Below are 25,533 nucleotides of genomic sequence, written 5' to 3'. Positions count from 1 at the left end.
ACCCCTTTTGATATGAAAAGAATAACTATACATCAATAGATGAATTATTTCATAATGTTACCCTGATGATAGTCATTCATGAATGTAAGGCTGGTCATAATATTTTATTATGTATATATGTGGCATATTTTAGTTCAGTTTAGGACCTTTATGTATTTTCCAAATAAAATTTAAATATATATTTATTTATTACTAATCATATCTGAAATATGTCAAATTAAATTAGCAATAATTATTTCTTCAACAAAGATAAATTTATTAGGGAAGATTGCTTAATAATATCTTTCCTCCAAAAATGTATAGTATCAATATGTGGATACTACATCTTATTTCATGCTTACTATACCTCTTCTCCTTATATCAACACTTTTAATGAATTCTCCCATGTTCTATCCTTTTGCTAAGTAGAAAAGTAGATTAAATAACATTTCTTCTAATCCTAGAATTAAAGTCTGCTTGCTATAAGTATGTATAAAATTATGAAGCATATTAACATACATATTTTATATAGAGAGACATATTGTCTTTATTCTAACATAATTATTTATATCCCATAGTTAAGAATAGTTGTCCTGGGATGTATTTTTTGATTAGGTAGTAGCAAAAATGTCTTACAACTAACCTGCTAAAGCAGAGAGGAACAGAAGACCTTAGTATGTTTTATTATGAAGGTACATCTGACAAGATTTTGTTGAATCACCATAAAGCAAATTCTATGATGTAGAGCTATTTGATAAATGAAGGGAAAAATTTCATAGTATATACAAAGATGGTGATTGTGTAACACTATTTGCTTTGTTTATTAGATGCATTTCTGAAGACATCAGCAAAGTGAACTTATGTATAACATTTTGAATAACAGTCACATCCATTTCAAATATGTTTTAGTAGAATGTTAAAGTTTTATTCCTGTACATTTTACAGGTTTAGCAATGTTTTTAACTTTTTATTTTCCAATAATTATAGATTCACAAAAATTAGCAAAAAGATGTATAGTGAGGTTCCATATACACTTTACCCAACCTTCCTCAATGTTAACTACCTGAATAACTATAGTATAACAACAAAACTAGGAAACTGACATTGGTAAAGTCCACAGGATTCCTGTGTTCGTGTGTGTGTGTGTGTCTATGCAATTTATCACACATGTAGCTTCATGTAATTACCACCACAATTTAGAATCAAATCTGATATTATCACAAGGCTTCCTCTTGCTACACATTCACAGTCACATCTCTCTACACCTATTCCCTAGCACCTGGCCACCAGTGATGAGTTCTCCATGTCTATAATTGTTTTATTTCCAGAATGTTATACAAATTAATCATACAGTATGCCAACATTTGAAAATGGCTTTTACACTCACTACTGTGCCCTTAAAGTTAATCCAAGAGCCTGTATCAATTATTTGTTCCATTTTGTTGCACAGACATATTTTAACACTTTCAATATATTTTTATTTAAAATATCATTATATGCCACTTTAAGTGTATGTTATGGACTGGACTGCATCCTCCCAAAATTCGTATGTTGAAGTCCTAATCTTGATACCTTAGGATGTGACCATATATTCAGATAGGGCTTTTAGAGAGGTAATTAAGGTAAAATGAGGTCATATGGGTAGGTTCTAATTCAATATGATAGTACCCGTATAAGAAAAAGAGATTAGGATACAGATACACACAGATGAAAGACCATGTGAAGACACAGGAGAGGAGAGGCATCCGAATGAATTCAACTCTCGTTACCTTGATCTTGGATTTCTAGCCTCCAGAGCTTACGAGTAAATAAATTTCTGTTGTTTAAGCCACCTAGCCTGTGGCATTTGTTATAGCAGACCTACTACAGTGTATAAAAATAGTTTTACCTTTACAAATTTGTTTCATATATGTGTTCATATAAAATGATACTTTCTTACAGAAGACAGTCATTGTATATCCACATACTTTTGAGTGCTTCTTAAAGGGAGTTTTTAAAATCTCTGAAGCTTTTTCTGTATTATTCTCTGTAACAAGTAATGTTATAAAAGAATTAAAGAGAATATATGCTTATAAAAATATCATGGGAGTATTCACACCTAATTTGTTGTAGTAAAAATTAATAATAGCATTGTAAAGGGAACATTTGATGGAAAGGAATTGGATTAAAAACAGATAAACAGTTTAGTTACTTTTTTAAAAACTGCACCTAAACAGTAGCATTGGGACATATTCCTGGATCACGGGTAAGTATATTGACTAAAATTTTTTCACAATATAGACATGAATTATAATTAATATAAATTCTTACTATTTGCTTTGTTATGGAAAAAGAGTGGCAGCATTAGTGAGGCAACTAGATTTGAAATCATTTAACAACATCTCATTTATGTCTAATATTCATTGGTAATATGAATTGACTCATTAGGATAATTTGGTATAGGGTTATATAAAAAACATAAATGCATAGACAACAGAGAGAAGCTTTGTATCTAATTAACCAAACTACTAAGAAGTGATATCAAAAATATCTTTCTGTACCTTAGGAAACAACAAGAAACAACAAACAGAAAATAACCATTGTACTGTATAGAGTATACAATTGCACTTTAGTAAAGATAAGTCCACCAAGAATATTATGCATCAAAAGGAAACTATGGGTCTATTTCAAAAAAAAGTGGTGGAACTTACCGTCTTGATCTGTGGTCACTGTGATAGCTGTGAATGGCTTGGGAGAAAAACTCAGCTCAGAAACTCCATTCGTGGCTTCTATTTCAAAGGTGTAATTCACGTGAGACACAAAGTCAAGAACTATCACAGAATTGTTGATCAGGCCAGTATGTCTTGGGATGAAGCGGAGTCCTCCACCACAGTCCTCACACTGGCTGGTGTCTAAGCCACACTTCTTACAGATTACACTGTATGTGAGATCTTTTCTTCCTCCTGTGTCACTTGGTGGGCTCCATTCCAAAATAAGGGCTGTTTCATTGATGTTAAAAACCACATTCCTAGGAGCTGAAGGTGGCCCTAGAGAAAAGCAATTAAAAAACAAATGTGCATGTATAGGATGATGAGTTATGGTGCTAACTTTAAAACTTCATTAATAAATACTTGTTGGTCTTTTATATCAGTTTGAGCTCTTTCTTATGATGGGAAACATAAAAAATACATATGATTAAAAACATCTAAGTCTAGTAAGAAAGGAATCTTTAGGGGTGAAGAAAGATAGATTTTTTTGGTATATGAATTTCAATATTTAATATAAAAAGGTGCAGATCTCCAAAAGATAAGGTAATTATCCTCTTTTAAATTTGGTGAGTGAAAATATATACTAATAAAAGATTATTTTAAATTATGTTATGGTTTTAAATACATCTTAATAGTTACTTCACCATTTTCAAAATTTGAAAAAAATAACATAATATCTGTATATTGTTACATTAATATATATGTATATATATATTCTGTTGTGTTTATTCTTTCAGTCTTCATACATGGTTGGTGTGTAGATAAAACTATCATTCATTAACTTTGACAATCCCTAACTATTTCTCACAGGTTGAAAATAAATGATCATAACCCTGGTAGGTGTGGCTCAATTGGTTGGGCATCATCCTGCAGGCTGAAAAGTTGTAGGTTTGGTTCCTGGTCAGGGCACATGCCTAGGTTTTGGGTTCCATCCCTGGTTGGGGTGACTATCAAAGGCAACTAATCAATGTTTTGGTCTCACATCGAGGTTTTTATCCCTCTTTATCCCTCCCTTCCCTTCTCTCTAAAATTAATAAGAATAAAATAAAATAAAATAAAATAAAACATCATAAATTTAGGGTGAATAGACAGTTTAGAATAAGAGGAAGAGATAGGGAAATTGGAGACATTAGAAAGGTTTTTATTGGGACCTTGCCTATTTCATGAGATAAAAGCATTATATGGAAGACATAAAATGCACATAAAATACGGTGACTAGACTTTTATTTAGACTAACTCTACTAAGTACAAGTAAGTGTCTTCTTAAAAGCTGATAAAGAGACCAACACTATCCTTATATTTGTCATCAAGACTGCCGTTAACCAAGTTGGTAGCAAGGAGTCGATGAGCATATCCCTTCCGTGTTCTTTTAAAACTAGTTTTCCATATGGATCACACTACACAGCATACTTAAATCCTTTAACTATTTCAGTCTGTTCTTAAAATTGTGTCAATAATCTTTACACATATCTGAGTTCTTCAAACTTCAGTTTCATATCAGGAATTGAACAATTAATAACTGAGTCTACTAGATGCCAGACACTGCACTATGTTATATGTGAAATACAAAAGTATCCTTTCTGTAAGATACTATGCTTATAATACACATTTTGAAAATAATTAATTGCATAAATAACTAATGAAATATCATCACTGATCATTTTTTAGAAGGCTTACATGTATTTTTAAACCTATACCAATTTTTAAATGTTCCGCTACTAAGAAAGTTTGCTTAGAGGGTGGGGAAGAACTTTGCAACATTCTCTCCTCAGAAAAACAATTAATGTTTTAGTATAGGCTGGTTTTGGATTACAGTCATTCATTCACTAAATAACTTTTTAGTGACATCTATGTGTGCCAGATATTCTGTGAGATCTTGGATTTACAGTGCGAATGTGATAGATATTTCTGCTTTCTTGTTATTTACATTTTAGTTGAATGGCTAGATAAACTCACACATAAGCAGAATAATAAAAAAATTATTCACTTCTTCTACCTGACTTATTTCTCTTAAGCATGATATTCTCAAGATCCATCCATGTCACAAGTGGCAGTATTTCACCTTTTCTTATGGCTGAGTAGTATTCTATTGTATATACATGCCACATCTTTATCCAGTCATCTATGCAAGGATACTTTGGTTGTTTCCATGTCTTGGCCAGCATAAAACAATGCTTTTAAAAAGAGCATTCTGGCTGCCGCGTAGGGAATGGTCTGAGTGAGGATAGGGGACTCCTCAGTGAGATCTGTTTATATGGTGTCAGAGTAGCAGAACATTAGTGATAAATCCACATGACTGTATATTGGGTTTGAGATATTAAGAAATGTTATATACTTTCCTTTTCATTTTGCTGCATTATGATATTAGCAATCTGATGGGTAGGGTCCTTAGCTACGTATATGCATATCACCTAATGCTAGACCTAGAAATGAGATGGTTAGTTTTTCTAAAAGGTTTCTGCATATGTTACTTTATGCCATTTCATGTTCCAGAGACTTACAGGAATATCTGTATTCAGAAAGTATGATATGGAAGGGATTATATACAGCACAAGGACAAGTGTAGTTTTTTATTTCCAACCTAGACTTATGCCTGGGGGATAAAGATATATTATCATTACCATAATAATGTCTTCCTACAGAATGACATATTAATATAGTTGCTCTTTTGTCTTATTTGTAATGGAAAACGTGACTTATTATTCACTTATATTTCTATGAATAGGAAGAATGTTATCAATTATATTATGGGTGTCTGCAAGTATATAACTGTCCGCTTGGAGATACTTATAAGAAAAAAAAGCAGACACCCTTCTTACTCAAGGGCCCTCATATCAATTTGCATGACAATTAAATAGCTTTTTAATTGCTGTTAAATTATGCCAGCTAAACTGTGATTTCATGCAAATATTAAGCTGTAATGACATGCAGTGAATCATTTACTAAGATTTAGAACTTGGAACAAAGAAAGACAATTAATTCTAATCCTCGGATTCAACTAAATTATGTGTCACTGTACTTTTATTAATGTGGCCCAATTGCTTTGTTATCATTTATAAATTATACAAAGATTATATGGCATATTGAGGTGAAAATCCCCTAGGACCAAAAACCCTTTTGGAGACATCTGTATTGAAAATTCTCAGTTATTTCCTTTTGTTGATTTTCTTTTCCTGTAAAGAAAACAAGTAATTTACATGGAAGAAAAGCAACCTCCACAATTCACTCTCCAGACTGACTTCATAGGAAAAGGGTAATTATTCTGATTTTCAAATAGCTGTTCTCCAAGCTCATCATATAATAAATCTTACATAAAAACTACAATTTTATTTCCACTAATATATTAGAAAATATATTTTCAATCTTTTTTCTTTTTCTGCTTCAATTTGGACTTCCTGTTATACTGTTAAAGAATAAAGGAATAGTGCTCTAATAGTAAAGTAATGAGAAGATTGTGTCTCTTCACTTCTAAAAAAAGCACATGGCCCTGTAGCCTCTATCTTCTTTTGAGAATAGCAGAGGGCAGGTGGACTATGATTTTATTTGATTTTAAGTTTTTGCATGTAAGATGTTTTTAAATAGACAGGTATTTCCCCAAATGTATCCTGTACAATACTTTAGTCCCATGAGATATTACACAAAAAATGAGCTCAGTACTCAAATTAAGATTCCTTTGGCTGATTGATGCTGTAACAAAAGTAAACAATTTGCTCCACTTGGTTGAATCCACCATCTCCCAAACTTTTGTTTATAGAACCTTATCTTCTAAGAAGCATCTGGAGAAATACTAGCACTCTGCAGAACAACTTTAAATAAAGGATGGCACAGAGGGAAAGTAAACTTAGGCTTATATTTCAGTTACTACATCAATTGCTGTAAATTCATATTTCATATTTATAATTATAGAAATATATTAACTCATAAACAAACACGGTCCTTCCTATGTTGACTGGAGAGTGACTATTTGCTCATTAACTCTACAGCTAACTGTAGTTTGCAGAGGAATTTTTTAACCTTAAGAACAATAAAATTTTGATCCAAATAACTGAGGACATCCAGTCATAAAAAGATAGTCCCTATTAAGTTACTACTTGGCAATAATTTAAATGCATTTGTTAATTTAACAGACAATGATGGGGGATTGACTGAGAGAAGGAAGAGGGTGGGGCTGGGTGAAGATGGGAAAAAGGAGAAAAGGTGGGAACAACTGAAATAACATAGACAATAAATGAAGGTAGTAGTACAGTTTCCTAATAAAAGCAAATTTCTTCATATCTGTGAGTTTACAAATGAGAGAAATAGTCCTGTTAATGTAGAGAGAACATTAAAAAAATTTGAACCATCTAGAGATGCTTAAGTAAATGCCTTTGCAAATGAGTAAATTGTAGAATTTACTAAAGACAGATAAATACATAGGAAAAAATGAAAAAAACACAGCTACACTGAGATAATGTACTAAAGTGTAAGTTGTCAGGTCTGCATATAAACACAATTTAAAACTCTAAAAGTCATAATCACTCTTTGTATTATCACTACTAATTTAACTTTTACCCATATTGTTAATCTAATGTCCTTTCTTTTTTAACTATATTTTATTGATTATACTATTACAGTTGTCCAAATTTATTTCCCTTTCCTTCCCTCCAGCCAGCCGCCACCACTTCCTCAGCAATCCTCACACTGTTGTGCATGTCCATGGGTCATGCATATGTATTCTTTGGCTACTGTATTACCTAGGCAATATTTTATATCCTCATGACTATTCTGTAACTACCAATTTTTATTTCTTTAAAAAAGTTTTTTAAACATTCGTTTTTTAGAGAGAGGGGAAGGGAGGGAGAAGGTAAGGGAGAGAAATATCAATATGCAAGTGATACATGGATCTGTTTCCTATTTCATGCCATCACTGGGGACCTGGCCCACAATCCTGGCATGTGCTCTGACTAGGAATTGAACCAGTGACCCTTCAGTTCACAGGCTGGTGCTCAATCCAATGAGCCACACCAGACAGGGCCCAATTTGTACTTCTTAATTCCTTCACCCTTTTCACCCATCCCCCTGACCCCCTGGCAACCATCAAAATGCTCTATCATGATTCTGCTTGTATGTTTTTAAAAATGTTCTCTGTATCTATGATTCTGCTTGTTTGTTTGTTTTTTAGATAACTTGCTGATAAATATGTATTTGTAGCCAGTTTATTGTTCATATTCCTGATCTTCTTTTTAAAGAAGACCCTTTGACATTCCATATAATGCTGGTGTGGTGGTTATGTACTACTCTTTTAGTTTTTTCTTGTCTGGGAAGATATTGATTTGTCCTTTTATTCTAAATGACAGCTTTGCTGGGTAGAGCAATCTTGGTTGTAGGTCCCTGCTTTTAATGACTGAATATTTCTTGCCAATCCCTTCTAGACTGCAAAGTTTCTTTTAAGAAATCAGCTGAGTCTTATGGAAACTCCTTCATTGGTAACTATCTGCTTTTTCCTGCTGCTTTTAAGATTCCTTTTGTTTGTAACCTTTGATGTGTCTTGGGATGGGCCTCTTTGGGTTAATCCTGTTTGGGACTGCGCTTCCTTGACTTGTATGTCTGTTACCTTCATCATGTTAGGAAAGTTTTCTGTCATTATTTTTCAAATAGGTTTTCCATTTCTTGCTCTTTCTCTTCTCCTTCTGGTATGCCAATGATGTAAATGTTGGTACACTTGAAGTTGACCCGGAGGTTCCTTACATTATCCTCAGTTTTTGGATTATTTTTTCATCTTGCTGTTTTGATTGGGTGTTTTTGCTTTCTTATATTCCAAATTGCTGATTTGGTACTCAGCTTCATCCACTCTACTGTTGATTCCCTGTAGACTGTTATTTATTTTAATTAATATAGCCTTCATTTCTAACTGGTTCTTTTTTATGGTTTCCATGCCCTTTTTATATGCTATTAAATTCTAAGTTCATTGAGCATCCTTATAACCAATGTTTTGAACTCTGTGTTTGGTAGCTTTCTTGTCTCCATTTTGTTTAGTTCTTTTTCTGGAATTTGTTCTTTTCTTGCATTTAGAGGATGTTTCTTTGTCTCCTCATTTTGGCAACCTCCCTGAGTTTGTTTCTATTTATTAGGTAGAGCTGCTAAGTCTCCCAAGTTTGGTAGAGTGGTCTAATGTAGTAGGTGTTTTGTAGGATCTAATGGCACAGCTTCCCCTATTACTCAAGCTGGGTACTCGAGGTATGCTCACTGTATGGGCTGTGTACAATCTCTAGTTGTAGTTGAGCCTTGATTGTTATTAGCACATACAAGGACATCCACCACCTATGTTCTGTCCAGAGTCACACAGCATAAGCTGCAAATTGATCTGCAGATGGCTGCCACTTGTGCTGGGCTTGGAGGTGCCCAGGTGAGGCCAAGCTGTGAACCAAGGCCAGCTGCTGCTAGTGCTGTGGCTGGGGCAACTTAGCAAGCAGTACAGGGCTTGCTGATGCCAGATGTTGCTTGTTTGAGATAATTTAGGAAAATCTGAAGCATGGGCCAAGACATGCTATCTGTATGGAAAAGCCACTGGAAACAGCTTGGGCAGAGCCTCAGGGAATCACCAGGGTGGAGCAAACAGTGTCGCCAGGTTGATGGAATCTCAGATATGGCTCTATAGCTCTGTGGGGGGAGGGCTCCAAAAAAACAAACAAACAAACAAAAAAAAAACAAACCAGTGGCCTCTACTAGCACTTATGTGTGGGAGAAAGCTGCTCCCAGCTCTTGCTCTTATGCTGGATAATCCAGTTTCTCCCCATATGTCTCTTATGTCTTTCAATCTGCTTCCCCCATGCTGAGGTTCATAGGGATTGAGTCTAAGTAAGTCTACATGGGCCCTGTAGGAGGAACTGCCAATGAGTCCAGCAGTTTCTGTCTCCCACAGCCTCAATGCCCACTGGATTTTATAGCCAGAAGTTATGGTGACTTTTCTTCCTGGCACTAGAATCCTGGGCTGGGGGGCCTGGTGTGTGGCTGGGACCCTTTGTTCCTAAGATATCTCTCCCAATTTTTAAATATCATACATGAATGTGGAACCAGATCATTCCATATCTCTTGTCATGATGTATGATAGTTTCTTCTTTAATTCTGTAGTTGCAGGACTTCCATTCAGCTCAATTTCTGATGGTTCTGATGATGGTTGTTCTATAGTTTAGTTATAATTTTGATGTGGTTGTGTGAGGAGGGGAGCTGTGTTTTCCGACACTGTGATCATGACCCCTCCCTCTAATGTCCTTTCTATGTAATTTTTGAAGAATATATTTAATACAATTTTGTATTCTCTTTTTCTAAACCAATATGTGCTCTACTTATAAATTTTGTTCATAAAATGTTTGTATATTTGGAAATGAATGACAAGTCATAAAGAAACTGTGGCTTCAACATTACCACTGGGAAGAAGAAACTAAATCAATTAATTCAGATAAAGAAATTAGGCCCAGAGAGTACTAAAATTATGTCAAGGTCATGTAATACATTACCGGTATGATACTTAGGGCATTTATGTTTAGATACTTTTTAGCTTTACCACTCTGCATTCATCCTAGAGACAGAAAAGATCTGATAAATACAAAAAATATTTTATAGTGCTTTGTTTACAAAGTATTGTCAAATACAAATTTTGCAAACATACAAATTAAAGCAATTTATTGCCTTGCTACAAGATTCCTTTTAATTATGTTATCTAGAGCATTTATAGTAATTTTATATTAAGAAGAGCAATTGAAAATTAACTCTTCAAGATAAATATGCTAAAAATACAGCAGCATCATGTGCACTTCACATTCTTTGTATTCCACATAGTCTCAAGTCTTAAATGTTTTGCACCTTCTTCAGTACCTAAATTGATTTCTAGAGTTCTGGCCAAGATGGAGGCCTAGACAGACATGCTGCATCTCCTCCCACAACTAAGAAGGAATACAACTACCTCAAAACTAGAGACAACCAGAGGTTCCATAAAATCGAGCTGCATGATAGTCCAACAAAGATATAAAGAAGAAATACTCACCCGGACAGGTAGGAGGGGCGGAGCCAGGGCAGAGAGGACACAGTGTGGTGGTGGCAGCAGCAGCAGCAGCTGCAGGCTGGCAGAAAGCGTGATCACATGTTTTAAAAACTAGGAAGGGATACCTAGGGAGCACTCCGAGCACCAGACTAGACTGCACAGCACACAGTCCCAGCACGGGGGAAAATAAAGCCTCATTGCTTCTGACTGTGAAAACCAGTGGGGGTTGGGGCAGAGAAAGAAACTGCTGGTCTCTCAGTAGAGTCTTCTAGTTTAAGGGGCCTCCACAGTCCTAGAACGTTTGCAGATCCACCCACTCTGAGAATGACAACCAGGGCAACAGCTAGAGAGGCACTAGTCCCATATAGAAGTGGGAGAAGTGCCTGGAAAAGGAGATAGTGCTGAGCAAGTGCCATTGTTCACTCTTGGACCCCTTCCCCACATACAGCACCACAGTGTGGTGAAAAGGGTTGCCCATTACTGATGAATACCTAAGGTTCTGCCCCCTACAACATAACAGGTGTGACAGCTCTACCTAAGACACAGAGGCAAACAAACACAGGAGCCTGTCAAGATGAGGAGACAGAGAAGTATGGCCCAAAAGGGGGCATGGTTCAGGGTTCCAGTAGGAGAGATAAGCGATGAGGAGATAGCCAACCTAACAAATGTGGAGTTCAAAACACTGGTGACAAAGATGCTCACGGGCTTGACAGATATGCTGAACTACAGCAAATGCATAAGGGATGAAGTGAAGGCTATGCTAAATGAAATGAAGGAAAATCCCCACAAAACCAAAGGTGAAGAGAAGGAAACCAGGGTTCAAATCAATGATTTGGAACATAAGGAAGAAATAAACAGTCAACCAATACATAATAAGGAAACAAGAAATGAATAAAATGAGGAGAGGTTTAGGAACCTCTGGGACAACTTTAAACATACCACCATCTGAATCATAGGGGTGCCAGAAAACTTCCCAAATTTGGTGAAGGAAATAGACATACAAGTTCAGAAGCACAGAGAATCCCAAAGAAGCTAGACCCAAAAAGGACCACACCAAGACACATCATAATTAAAATGCCAAAAGTTAAAGATAAAAGAGAGAATCTTAAAAGCAGCAAGAGAAAAGCAGAGTGTTATCTACAAAGTGGTGCCTATAAGACTATCAGTTGATTTCTCAAAAGAAACTTTGCAGGCAAGAAGGGACTGGCAAGAAGTATTCAAGGTGATGAAAAGAAAGGACCAACAACCAAGATTACTCTATCCAGCAAAGCTATTATTTAGAATGGATGGGCAGATGAAGTGCTTCCCAGACAAGATAAAGCTAAAGGAGTTCATCATCATCAAGCCATTATTATATGAAATTTGAAAGGGACTTACTTAAGAAAAAGAAGATCAAAATTATGAACACTAAAATGACAACTCACAACTATCAACAACTGAATCTAAAAAATGAAAACAAAATCCAACTAAGCAAAAATATATAAATAGATTTCTAAATTAAGATATTTTTTCTTTAATGTTTTCATGTACTATTAATGAGGACTTGGATAATTCTTTTTAGATTCCCCATTCTTTCTAAAACTCATAGTTAAAGAAAAGAAAAATTAAAAAATTAATCTAATAGACCAACACCGTTCATGTTCAGAATAAAATATGAACTCAATATTTTTATTATAATAAATTGAATTATTATTATTTTGCTGGAAAGATAAATGGTTTATTTTTTCCTTTTATTGAATTTATTGGGATGACACTGATTAATAGAATTATACAGATTTCAGGTGCATAGTTTTAGAACACATCATCTGTACAATATATTATGTGTTCACCATTCCAAGTCAAGTCTCCATCCATCACCTTTTATTCTGCCATTACCCTCCACCAACTATCAAGATACCAATGGTATATTTCATGGAACTAGAACAAGTATTCCAAAAAATTTATATGAAACCACAAAAGATCCTAAGTAGCAACAGTGATCTTGAGAAAGAAAAACAAAGTTGGAGGAATTGCACTGCCTGATATCTAACTATAAAACTATACATAAAGGCTATAATCAAAACAGCATGGTACTGGCATATAGATTAATGGAATGAAACAAAAAGCCCAGAAATAAACCCATATTTGACAAAGCTGACAACAAGATACAGTGGGTAAAGATGGTCTATTCAGTAAGTAATGTTAGGAATATTGGGTAAATACATGCAAAAAGTATGAAACTAGACTACCTTCTTATGCCACACACAAGAATAAATTCAAAATAGATTGAATGACTTAAGTGTCAGACCTGAGATCAAGAAATTCCTAGAAGAAAACATAGGCAGTAAAATCTTGGACATTTCTTGTAGCAATACTTTTTTCTGATATGTCTCCTCAGGCAAGGGAAACAAAAGGAAAAAAAATAAATCAATGGGACTACATCTAACTAAAAAGCTTTTGCACAGCAACGGAAATCATCAACAAAGTGAAAAGACAGCCCACTGAATGGGAGAACATATTTGCTGATATATCTGATAAGGCTTAATGTTAAAAATTTATAAAGAACTTTCAAAACAACATCAAAAAACTAACAATCCAGTTTAAAAATGGACAAAGGACCTCAATGGACACTTCTCCAAAGAGGACATACAGATGACCAACAGACATATAAAAAGATGATCAATGTCACTACTCATCAGAGATATGCAAATTAAAGCCACAACAAGATATCACCTCACGCCTGTCAGAATGGATATCATCTATAAATCAACAAACAACAGATGTTGGCAAGATGTGGAGAAAATGGAACCCTACTGTTCTGTTGGGAATGCAGATTGGTGCAGCCATTGTGGGAAGCAGTATGGAATTAAAAAATTAAAAATGGAACTGCCACATTCCACTTCTAGGAATTTATCCAAAGGAATCCAAAACACTAATTTGAAAGAATATTTGCACCCCTATGCTCATTGCAGTATTATTTACAATAGGCATGATTTGGAATCAGCCCAAGTGTCCATCAGTAGATGTGTGAATAAAAGAGCTATGTTTTACGCAATGGAATACTACTTGGCCATTAAAAAAAAGGAAATCCTTACCCTTTGAGAAAGCATGGATGGACCTGGAGAGCATTATGCTAAGTGAAATAAGTTGGTCAGTGAAAAGACAAACACCATATGATTTCACTCATATGTGGAATCTAATGAACAAACTGAACTAACAAGCAAAGTAATGACAATGTCATAGATAGAAAGCAGGCTGACAGTTGTCAGCTCGTGGTGGGGGTGGGACTGAATAGGAATTCAGCAAAAAATAAAAAATAATAAAGTCAGTCTTGTAATGACTGTCTTCATAACCAGGCCCATCACTTAGCTTCATGCTCCTTGCTGCTGTAACTCAATACTTCTTTACCTCCTTTTGCTTTCTGGAAAATTCCTACTCATCCTTCATGATGCAGTTTAGGTGTTACCTCCTTTGTGACACTCCCCTTTTTTTCTCAGGTAGAATTGACCACTTTTATACTTGTAGGCATGTATTCAGAAATATAGTCAACATTTTAAAGTACTCACTTTTTTCCTAAGAAGTGTTACTTAATATATCGTATGATTTATTTCATTCAATTATCACAATAAATCTATCTAGAAGGTAGTTATTTGTATCCTACTGTATAGAAGAGGTGACTGATGCTCACCAAATGCACATATTACACTTAAATATTTATTCATGTACACAAGTCTACTGTGGTCTACCTTGATCCAAAGGCAACATGTACTTTTAACTAAGGCAATGAATAGAATGTATGGTTTTGTGCAATCTTTCAATAATCATTTTTCTCATAGTGCAAAATTTGATAAACATTGGAGAGAAAAGTTCAAGATTATAATCATTGCAAGAGTTTCATCCACATGACTTAAAAGTCACTTGAGAAGTAGAAGGAAATATTTGTTACCACAATTGAGATTAACTAACAGAGACTCATAACAAAATGGGCAACCACCTATTTCTCTATCCATTGGGAAGGAATAAAAACCTCAAAATACAGTTCTGTAGACACTCAAAAACTTGAAAGGTAAACATTTTTCTTTGAGGCTAAAATGCTTCAAATGTCTATGCTATAGAAAATGGACATAATTTTACCTTGGGAAAATTCCAAAAAATAGTTATCAGCCATCCTCATCAATGCAGACAAAAACCTCAAATAAAAGCAGAGAATAACTATTCGTAAGAATTACAGAAATGTGTTATGGCTGTGCAGATCAGGAATTACAGGGCAAAAAACCACATGTATGATAAAAGCACGCTAAAATACAAATAAAATAATGACCTTGTATCTTCTGAGTTAAAGTGATCCAGTTTTCATACTACCATGAAAAAGGAGAAATCATGCACACTTGCATATAGCCCTCTCTGTGTTTGAGTGAAACATGCATTAGAAATAGAAAAGAGAAATATGAAGAGACTAAGCAGTGTCATGATTTGGGAGCGAAAGCAAAACAATAAGTGAATAAATAAAAGCAAATCAATAAACCTTTCTCAAAATGTGGGGCTAATTAATAACATTGTGGGACTAATTATGAATGCTCTCTTTCCCATCATGGATGCTTCTTGATAATTGGTCTGTTGTGTACCAGTAGATGATACCAAATGGTACAATTTTCTCTGAGTTCCAACTGTGGAGGGCAGGGATAGATTCACTCTGGAAGCAAGTAGTAACTCAATTCTCCAGCATCAGCAGAAAGACCACTTAATATCACTTTCTATAGAGGAACCTCTCCCAGATGATTTGGTAAAAGAACCTCCATTGAACTAAAAATTTAAGTATTTGTGCTTAGGAAACTCCATGAAGCTCAAGTGACATCTTAGAACAGTGTTCTGCATTTGGGAAACTGCAATTCATAACATATAGGTATCTATTTTGTAATGTAAAGGTCATTTTAATGTTAAAAATATACCCAATGCAACACATTTTCTATGAGAAGGTAAATCTAAAATATAACACAGACTGCTAGAAGTAATAAATTCCTGTTTACAACTTCTGTTTTGAACTTTGTAAAATTGTGGCTGCTACACTATGTTTGCAATGAGCTACCTAATCAATCAGTTGCACTTTTGTATTTCAATTATGGGATGGAAAAGCAAGGAAGCAGAGCTGTTTTCTCCATGCAAAATTTGCTTAAGAAAGAGAGGGAAAGAATTCCCCAAGAGATGAGGAGAAAAAGGATATAGCAAGCAGTGCAGGGTAACCTGGATGTGAACATCCTATACCCACTCAGAAGTGAAATTCCCAAGTAGGGCAGCTGTAAAGAAAAGCATCTCTCCCACTGCATCTCAGCACACTATTTGTTCTACTCAAAATAGGAGTGACAGAATAATGACTTTCTCAAGTGGCCAATTATTTCAGCAATAAGGAAGCCATGTTTTACAATGTTAGCCATAGACAAAAGTAAATTAAACTTTTACACTTTCATTCAAATCACTCTTACTGTATGTCAAATATAAAGATAACAGAGACATGATATTTACCTTGTGTTAAGAATGAAGTTTGAACACTGTTTTTACACACAAGGTACTTGATTGCATACTTAGGTGACCAAAAAAAGAAAGGAAATTCTCATGTACATTAGAATTATCTATGTATATGATTTTCATTTTATTTTTTGAACTTTTCTAAGTAGGTAACACAAATGTTTATTGACTATATTAATCTTCCAGCACCTGTTCAGTAGCTTTAAAAAATCCTACTGATTTAAACACATAAGAAACATGAAAGTAAAAATTCTATGAATGTGGAATTATATTTTTTCTAACTTTTCATGCATTCATAAATTAGACCCTAAATTCATTTCTCTTGACTTTTTCATGCTTTCTGCCTTTCCTGCTTGAAAAGCACTTTCTTAGTAACTCTTATTTTCTTTTGTTTCTTCAACCTCAATAAATAATTTCCCTCTGGCCTGGAAAAGCCTGAGACAATTATTTTGATAACAGACTTCTTGGCAGGCAGTAGGGTCTCCTGTGCTCAGAACTGCTCTCAAAGGCAGTTTTAATTGACCAAGACTTGATATTGTGGAGTGTCCCCCACAGCTCATCCTTTAAAGCATAAAACATACATTAATAAGTCACCTGAGAAATAAAGTTAAGAGTTTATAGAGTAGATTAAGAAACTAGAGAAAACATTTCAGTATTTCATTTTGAATTAGTTATTCATAATTTCTTTATATATTTTGCAGTTATGCAAAACAGACACAATAATTTTTAAAAGTTCAATAAAACCCAAACTTGGAATTATGCTGCTGGTTTAACTGTATATTAGGACTGTTTGAGAGACCCTAATATAGTTAAAATTGGAGAGGGAGAGACAGACCAGGACTAGACTTTATATGTCCTTGAATTGATTCTTACAATTTTGGGTTTTGAAAAACTTTATGCAGAAGAGGTAGAAATATGATCAAGGTTTTGTTTTTGTTTAGTAATAATACTTTCTAACAGTTTGCAATACATTGAGGGATGAAAGACAAGGAATGGGACTTGCTGAGATATTATTAAATTAGTCCAAGGGATAGTTCAGGGCCTTAACTAAAAGGGTAAGGCCAGGAACTGACAGCAAAGAATCCATTGAAGAAATGCTAAGAGGTAGAATTGATAGGACTTATGACCAGTTGAACATGTTGAGGTGGGGGCAGATCTATAAATCTAAACTTTCTGGATTGGATGGATAGGTAGATAAGAATTCACAAGGATAAGAAAACAAGTTGGGGTGTATGAGCAGTCTGTGGTAGAATGAAATAAAATTGGCTTTTGCAGGTTGAGCTTGGAATTATTAGTTTATGTGTTCATTAAATATTTACTTAGTGCCTAATATCTGCTAGGTTCTATTATTAGTGCAAAAGATATAGTAAAGGAAGAACATTCATGATCCCATTGCCCTTGCAATCTAGTACGGGTTGAATGACAATAAACAAGGAAGCAGTTATACAAACAATCTGATATTTTTCAAAGAGTGATATAATTTATAAAAAGTAAAACATGTGATATAAAAAAGAATAACTGGGAGGTGTTCTATTTTTGAATGGGTGGTCAGGAAATGAGTGTACTAAGAATGATATTTGAGCCTGAATGGCAGAAAGAAAACAGCCAGGGGCAGACCTAGAGGGCATTTAAAGAAGACCCCATATATTCCTTTAACTTGTAAACAGTCTCTTTATGATGTAAGAGAGTAAAAGGAGGATATTCCCCTCTGTCACTCCCCTAGGAAGCTCCATTCAGTTTCTGACATTTAAAAAATTATTGTTGTGCAGTTACAGTTGTCCCAATTTTCCCCTGTTGCTCTCCCCTGTTATTTATAAGCTTAAAATATTTTCCTAGGGAAAAAAATCTAGGTAGTAATTTCCCAGGCTACAAATTTCTGAATAAAATAGTCTCTCAGCATTTACAACCCCAAAACAAAAATTACACCTACTAATGAAGGTGTTGTATTTTTATCAAGTATGTTCATAAAAATACTTTATATTAAAGTCTATAGTAATGCAGACAAATCTGAGAGCTGCTACAGTTCTTAGATTGGGGACATCTCCATTGTCTCTAAGGAATATGTAGCATTATATAATCCCCAATTTATTTTGCTTCTAAGAAATTACATAAAATAAGCAATGTTTTGGCACCAATTCATGAAAACAATGGACAAATTTTTTACTATAATATCTTATTCATGTATTTAACAAGATTTTTATAACTATCTAGAAGGCAACATTTTACTTTTGCCTAGCCTAGCAGTGCATTAATATATCACATTTATTTTTTTAATGTACAGATATTTCACAATACTTTCATAATAGAAGGACACAAATAATTTAAAATTCTCAGTGCATGCATTAAAATGACCTTAACATTTAGATTTAGTATTCTATTGGTTCCATCCCCAAAATTGGAAAGAGTAAGAGATGAAATTTGAACAACCTCAAAAATAACTTCCATTAAAAAAAATGTCAAAGAAAGCTCAAACTTTTCTGCATAACAATAGCATAATGGCTATTGTTCTATCCGGAAGTTTTCACACATGGTAACACTTGGTGGTCCTAACTTGAAGTGCCTAAAAATGATCAAGGGTTAAAGCTAAGAAGTTTTGCTTTTAAATTCTCAGGTAGCTTTAAACTACTTTAATTTCCTAAGGACCAATTATAATTAGTGAAAATTTACAGATCTTCAAACCAGTGTTGGTATTTGCATGTCAAGGATCAATGTGAATTTTGAGGAATAAATGCATTCTTTGCAAGCAGCTGAAAACTGCTGAGAACAAAAAGAAACTTTTTCTTTGACTGTTAACAAAGACAATTAGCATCAATGGTACAGGATTTTGTATATCTACATTAAAAAAATTAGAATAAAGAGATCAAAAGGATCCGAAATAGGATTTCTAAATGCAAAATATATAGACTTACTGGTACATGCCATAGAAGGTGGATCTTTCTCAGCTCGGAAGTAACCCTTTTCACACTGACAGACAGAAGTTGCTTCCATGTAGGTTAAACTGTGTGGAGGGCATTTAGAACATTTTGTGTTGCCAGCAAATGCTTTATAGAATCCTGATCTGCAAGCTGCAAAAATAGGAAAAACAATTCTTTGTTATTGGTACAGTTCTTTATTTGAACCTGTACAACACCTTTTAATTTAAACACACTTTGAATCTCAGAGTTCAGTGTTGCACATGTACAGAAAAGTCAATATATGTTAATATTAATTAATTAAATTATTCAAAATTAGTAACACAATGACTTAAGGTTGCTAATTTGAAAAGGCATACCTGAAACACACATACACAAAATAGCAGTGCTTATCAAAGGGTAAGGATGTTCATAACCTGCAGAAAAGAATCATTTTGTGTAGTCCTGAAAGATGGCATTAAATAACATTGAATCACAGTGCTAAAAAAGTATTTATGTTCCATTTCTTCCTCAGTCCTTCTGAGTACTCAAGGAGAAAATCCCAGTGTTGTGCTGGGGTATCTTTAATACTTTTATTAATGGCTAAAACAATTTTTTTTTTAACAAAATGAGAGCTGGCCTTACATTCAGAGACCTTAGCAAGCAAGATCCAGCTATCATTTGGTAGCACTGTTTTATCTTTAATGATTTTTATTTTTTATCTCAAGCAATTGTTGATGCTGAGAAGAATATACTTGCCAAGATTATAGTTAATCAAGCCTATATTTATAACCAGAGTCTAGCAGCTATTGTGCTGCACTGTGTTCCTGCCTTCTGAGTAGACCTTTATAAGAGAGCTCCTAGAGTCAAAATTCTACCAATAAGATTAAGACTTTCCCCATCCACCCAGAGCTATGCAGCTATTTGTTCATTTGCAATTCACCAACCAACCAGAATGGCTCCATTCTGACCAACCGGGATGCTGCTATTTGAACCAATCAAACTATGAGGATTTGGAGTTCTCATTTGCATATAAATGGACTAATCGAGGACAAGGGATGGGAACTTCTCTCTAAGTCAGTGTCCCTTGTGTCTCCTGAAGCACACTATCGGTTCCCATTAAAGACTGTTTCCCTGGCAGAATCCATATCACTGGAGTGAGTTGTCTCACTGGAACAAAGTGGAGCTGTTTTGCTTGAGCTGAGCTATTATGACACTGGATCCTTTTTTTCTGGGACACATCACCTGAACTGTTCCATAGCTGTGCTGTTCCATATCCATGCTGTTAAACAACTGAACTGTTTCACAGCCATGCTGTTTCACAATTGATCTGCTTTCGTTGTATAAAGTATCCCCATTCACTGAACCCCAAATCTGGAATCCTCTTGATAGTTGACTTTAGAGTGATTTTTGTTCACATAATTTTTCTATTTCATTGTATTGAAATAAATTTACTTTAAAATTTTGAATTAGTTAAAAAGTGGGTAGACAAATATTAAATAAGGTATATGTGTTATATACATATAGCAAAAATCATGAACATAAAATGTAAATGAGTAAAGTTATGTGATGAAAAGTTTTATTGAATCTCATTTTCTCTTTGCTTAAATATATGTTGTCATTTTCAGTATACATATTATAGGAATAGAAGACCTAGAAAAAAGGATCCTATGCTAGATGAGCAGCCAAGGTCCTGAATGGTAAAGGGCTTAGGCTGTTTCTGGTCTTAAAGAAACCACTTCTGGCCACTTTCTAAATTAACACTGTTATACAAAATTAAAGTAATTTTCCAGTGACATATATTATATTAAAGTGTTTTTAGCAAGCTACCTGTTTTAACCTGATATATTTTCACAGAATATTATATTTAAAAATCTATAAAAACCTGAATTTAACAATAATAAATCTATGCATAAGTCTTCTGCTTATATATTAAGAACAGAAGGAACAATTGCCATTTAATTTTTGAAGTAAACTAAATTCCTACCTAAATGAGTCCTAATAAAATAACTGCCTTTCTCTAGGTTCAAATGTTGATGAATATTTGTACAATTCTAAGTGATTGCAATTCTTATTGATACTGGAAGCATACTCACACCAGACATGCACAAATGCACACACATATGATAACTGTGTTATTTTCAATAGTTTATATTTCCTTTTATAAAAATACTTCTTATAAATAATCTAATAATTCAAGAGAAGTAAAATTATCAATAGTACACAGTAAAATTACTATTAAATGGTTATTCAATATTTATGAAGCTTTTATGGAGCTGAATAGTAGTACATAAACAACAACACAGTCTCTTCTCTTAATTCGATAATAAGTTAATTAACATTATTATGGCTAATCAATAAAATCACTATTATCAAAATATTTCTCTAGGCCAGAGGTTGCCTCTCTGGCTGAGACCTCACCAACCAGGCCTACTCCCCTGCAGATGGGATTACCCAGATAGGGCAGGTGGGGGTGGCACATGGGGACAGCACACCTTCACTGTGGCCTCTGAAATTAACACTGGCGCAAACGGTGGGCCTATCCCTGGCTGGAGGCTGGCCTCACTGGTCCAGGAGCCTCTGGCCCCTGACTCAACCAGTGCAAGTAATCAGGTTGCAGTCACTTGGTGGGAGCCAACTGCACCTAGCCCAAGCTCAAGCTAGGCAGGGTTAACAGATGGTGATGTTGGGTTGGGAGAGTAAGGAATGGAGAGTGGGGAGCAGGGACAGTACAGAACAAGAACAAAATAACCCTGAATATGTAAGATTAAACAGAGTGGGGGTAGAGGGAATAAGAATAAGAGAAGCTTTTCCCAGAGTTTGGGAGCTGGATCTTTTCTTCCCAACACAAGCTGCTTCCTCTGAAACAGGCACGAAGACACAGAGTTCTACTGGCAGTGTTTTTTTTTTTTTTCCCCCTATGCACTTGCTTAGAGATTTAAAAAAATAATACAAAAAGCAGCCCTTTCCACAAGAAGAACTGGGCAAAGAGCTCCTATCCGCTTGGTAATCATTTTGGGGTTTCATGAGAATATTGTCTTGGAAGGATCTCCATACTCAAAGTAGAGGTACCCTGGACCAGCAACATCAGCATCTTGTGTTGGAAAAGCAGTCTCAGGCACGGACTGAATTAGAACCTACAGTTACACAAGATTCTCAGGGGGCTGCATGCATATTCTATTTGAGAAGCTCTAGTCTGCAATATTGGGTCTTAATTGTGGCTGCAAATTAGAATCACCTGAAGTTATAGGTTGACTTACATTTTTTTAATAAAAAAAGAAACATGCATATTTCTCTAAACCTGTCAAAATGCACAGTCGTCGTCGTCGTCGGCAGCTGTCCGTCTCGAGAGACGATGGTGTAGCTTCTTAAGAGTCTATCTGCACCGCCGAGAATGGCTGTGCAGTCCGACTCGGGAGTGACATGGTATCTGTCTCCTCCCGTGTTGAATCGACATCTTGTGATGACGCTGAAGCTACAGAGCCTGGGCAGGGTAATATGGAGGGTCTGCTGTTGCCCATGCAGCAGACCCCCCCTCTCTTCGCAGCTGAAGGGTCCAAGGGAAAGACGGAGTCGATACAGCTTGGGTTCAGGTGCGCCGCAGGAGTTGCCGGTGTTGACTACAACGTCAAACCGCCTTAGGGACTCCGGCTCCGGATTTTCTGTCGGGGTTTACTCCCTTAGCCTTTCCCCTGAAGAGGTATGCCGCAAGGCAGTGGAGGTTTTTTGGAGTCAGAGTTTTCCTTCTCTGATGTACCCTGACTGGAAGATCGAACCAGCGACACTTAGCTCGCAGGCCGACGCTCAATCCACTGAGCTAAACCAGCCAGGGCAAAAAAATGCACAGTACATAAATAATATATAATTACCCAACCAACATTTTCATAAAATATATTTTAGAAAGTATTTAATTTCTAAACATAATCTTATGACAATAGTTACAAGACACTGTATCATAAGCTATTCAATAAATCCAGTTTATATATATTTTGTCAGTAAAATTATTTTTCTTCATAATTAACTGAATATATTTCATAATGTTGGCCAAAAAGTTTGTTTGGTTTTTCCTGTAAGATGGCTCTAGCAGAACTTAGTTGTCTAACCTCATTCGAAACTGTAAGAACCATGAAGGCACAGCAAGCAGAAGAAAAGTTTATTGAGAAAAATTAGCAAGCGGGGAGGAAGCCATGCCACAAATGGCCTGACTCCGGAGTCCTAGGGAAGGAGGGGGCTGTTTTATAGGGGGAAGGAAAAAGAAACTATTGAATTCAGTCGTTATCTTGCAGTTGTGAGTCTAGGGCTGATCAAGGCCAAACGGAGTTTGGGTTGATGTACCTCACTATCATGGGAAACTCCCAGACAGCTGCAGGTGGGAAGGGGGAAGGGGAGGGCATGGGAACCAAGGCTGTCAGAAACAATTTTGTTAGATTGTATTGTGACAGCTGTCATATCAGCGTGCATTTAAAAAAACATAAAAATTGGTGAATTTTTGTTTAGACATTTAAATATTGAAGATGGAAGAAAATATGCAACATTTTTGGTATATTATGCTTTATTATTTCAAGAAAGGTAAAAACGCAACTGAAATGCAAAAAAAGATTTGTGCAGTATATGGAGAAGGTGCTGTGACTGATCTAATGTGTCAAAAGTTGTTTGCAAAGTTTCCTGCTGGGGATTTCTCACTGGATGATGCTCTATGGGTAGACCAGTTGAAAATTGATAGGAATCAAATCAAGACATTAATTGAGGACAATAAATGTTAAGCCACATGGGAGATATCTGACATACTCAAAGTATATAAATGAATAGTTATTGGTGAAAATGAAAACTGTGTCTTTTATTTTATGGAACAAGCTAAATGGACCTTTTGGCCAAACCAATACATTTGTAACACTTTGCCAAATAATTAAAAATGTTGAACTTAAGTATACACTTAAATCATATATTTAATCTATTACAATATTTATAAATATATCAATCAATTATAGAGAATATGCAAATTTAAAAGGGGAGCTTGTATCTGTGTATTCCAATGTTATTTTAAATATAACTTAAGTATTATCATAAAAGTCTTTTAAGTCACCTTTTTAAAAGACCATTAAAAAAATAAATTTATTAAGAATATGTATGCTATAGGACTACACTAAAAGTTCAGTGGAGACAAATACTGTATGATATCACTTATATGAGGAACCTAAAATACAAACAAACAAAAACCACTAGATTCACAAAAAGAGATCAGATTTGTGGTTACCATTAGCGCTGAAAGAGTATTGGACCAAGGAGGTCAAAAGGTACAAACTTCCAGGTATAAAATAATTACTAGGGATGTAATGTACAACACGATGAACAGTTAACACTGCTATATAATATATAGGAAAGTTGTTGAGATAGTAGATCCTGAGAGTCCTTATAAAATATATATTTTTAAAAATTGTATCTATATAAGATTATGGATGTTAACTAAACCTATGTGGTAATCATTTCACAATATATGTAAATCAACCCATTATGATGTATACCTTAACATTTATACAGGAATATATGTGAATTATTTCTCAATAAAAATAGGAAAAAAATGAAAAAGATTTACTCTAAGTACAGATATAAAACTTATTAGACACATAGACAAAAGCTATAAACATTTTGTTTCCTTTCTGTTATTAGCCATCCAAATCTCATCCATAAACCTTTAGCATATGAAGTAGCCTCTTATAATAATTTTGTGTAGCAAAACATTATCTTTTATTTATTTTCTTTATTAACTAAAAACAAGAATTTAAATAATTTTTATCTGAAGAATTTTCATCTAATGTGTCATTACTTTCAAAATCCTCTTAAAATGCTTAAATATCTCTTAAATACTTTACAATAGCTTAGTGATATTCAAACTCTTATTGAAAACAGCCTTATAAATGGTCTCTCAGCACCCATTTTTGAGCAGTTTAATATATTCTGGGGACAGAGTAATCTTCTAAACCTGCTCTGTCCAATATTAATATAAAGTGAGCCATCTATTCATAATTTTATCGTAGTATCCACATTAAAAACTAAAAAGAAATATGTATAGTTAAATTTAATAATATATTTTAATTTAACCCAATAAATCCATAACATTACCATTTTAATATATAAGCACTCTTTTGGAATATTTTACATTATTTGATTTTTTGGAGTTTTTTTTGTACAAAGTATTTGAAATCCCATAAGTATTTTACATTAGTAGCACATTCCAATTCAAACTAGCCATATTTGAAGTGCCTAATAACCTCACGTGGCCACCACAATGGATAGTGCAATCATATCAGGTCTGCCTGCCTCTGCTCAAATCTGCTCCTCAGCCATTGCATAGGTATATGATATCTTTGATTTTGACCACTAGCCTGCAAAGCCT

General features: G+C 34.7%; 1 protein-coding gene across 1 annotated transcript in view; it reads right to left on the bottom strand.

The window, feature by feature from the left end:
* The window catches only part of LOC150021354 (ephrin type-A receptor 6), a 917,557-nt gene that overhangs the window by 522,481 nt on the left and 369,543 nt on the right, over positions 1 to 25,533 (bottom strand). Inside the window, exons 4-5 of the mRNA XM_090276016.1 lie at positions 19,158 to 19,313; positions 2,670 to 3,005 (exon numbers count right to left, since the gene is read on the bottom strand). Of these exons, the coding sequence (XP_090132142.1) occupies positions 2,670 to 3,005; positions 19,158 to 19,313 (492 nt within the window). The remainder of the gene's footprint in view (positions 1 to 2,669; positions 3,006 to 19,157; positions 19,314 to 25,533) is intronic.

Source organism: Furipterus horrens, unplaced genomic scaffold, assembly GCF_987537825.1.
Source record: "Furipterus horrens unplaced genomic scaffold, mFurHor1.1.pri manual_scaffold_1, whole genome shotgun sequence".
Lineage (NCBI taxonomy): Eukaryota > Metazoa > Chordata > Mammalia > Chiroptera > Furipteridae > Furipterus > Furipterus horrens.
The sequence above is the reverse complement of the archived record's forward strand: the minus strand, read 5'-3'. Positions and strand labels throughout refer to the sequence as shown.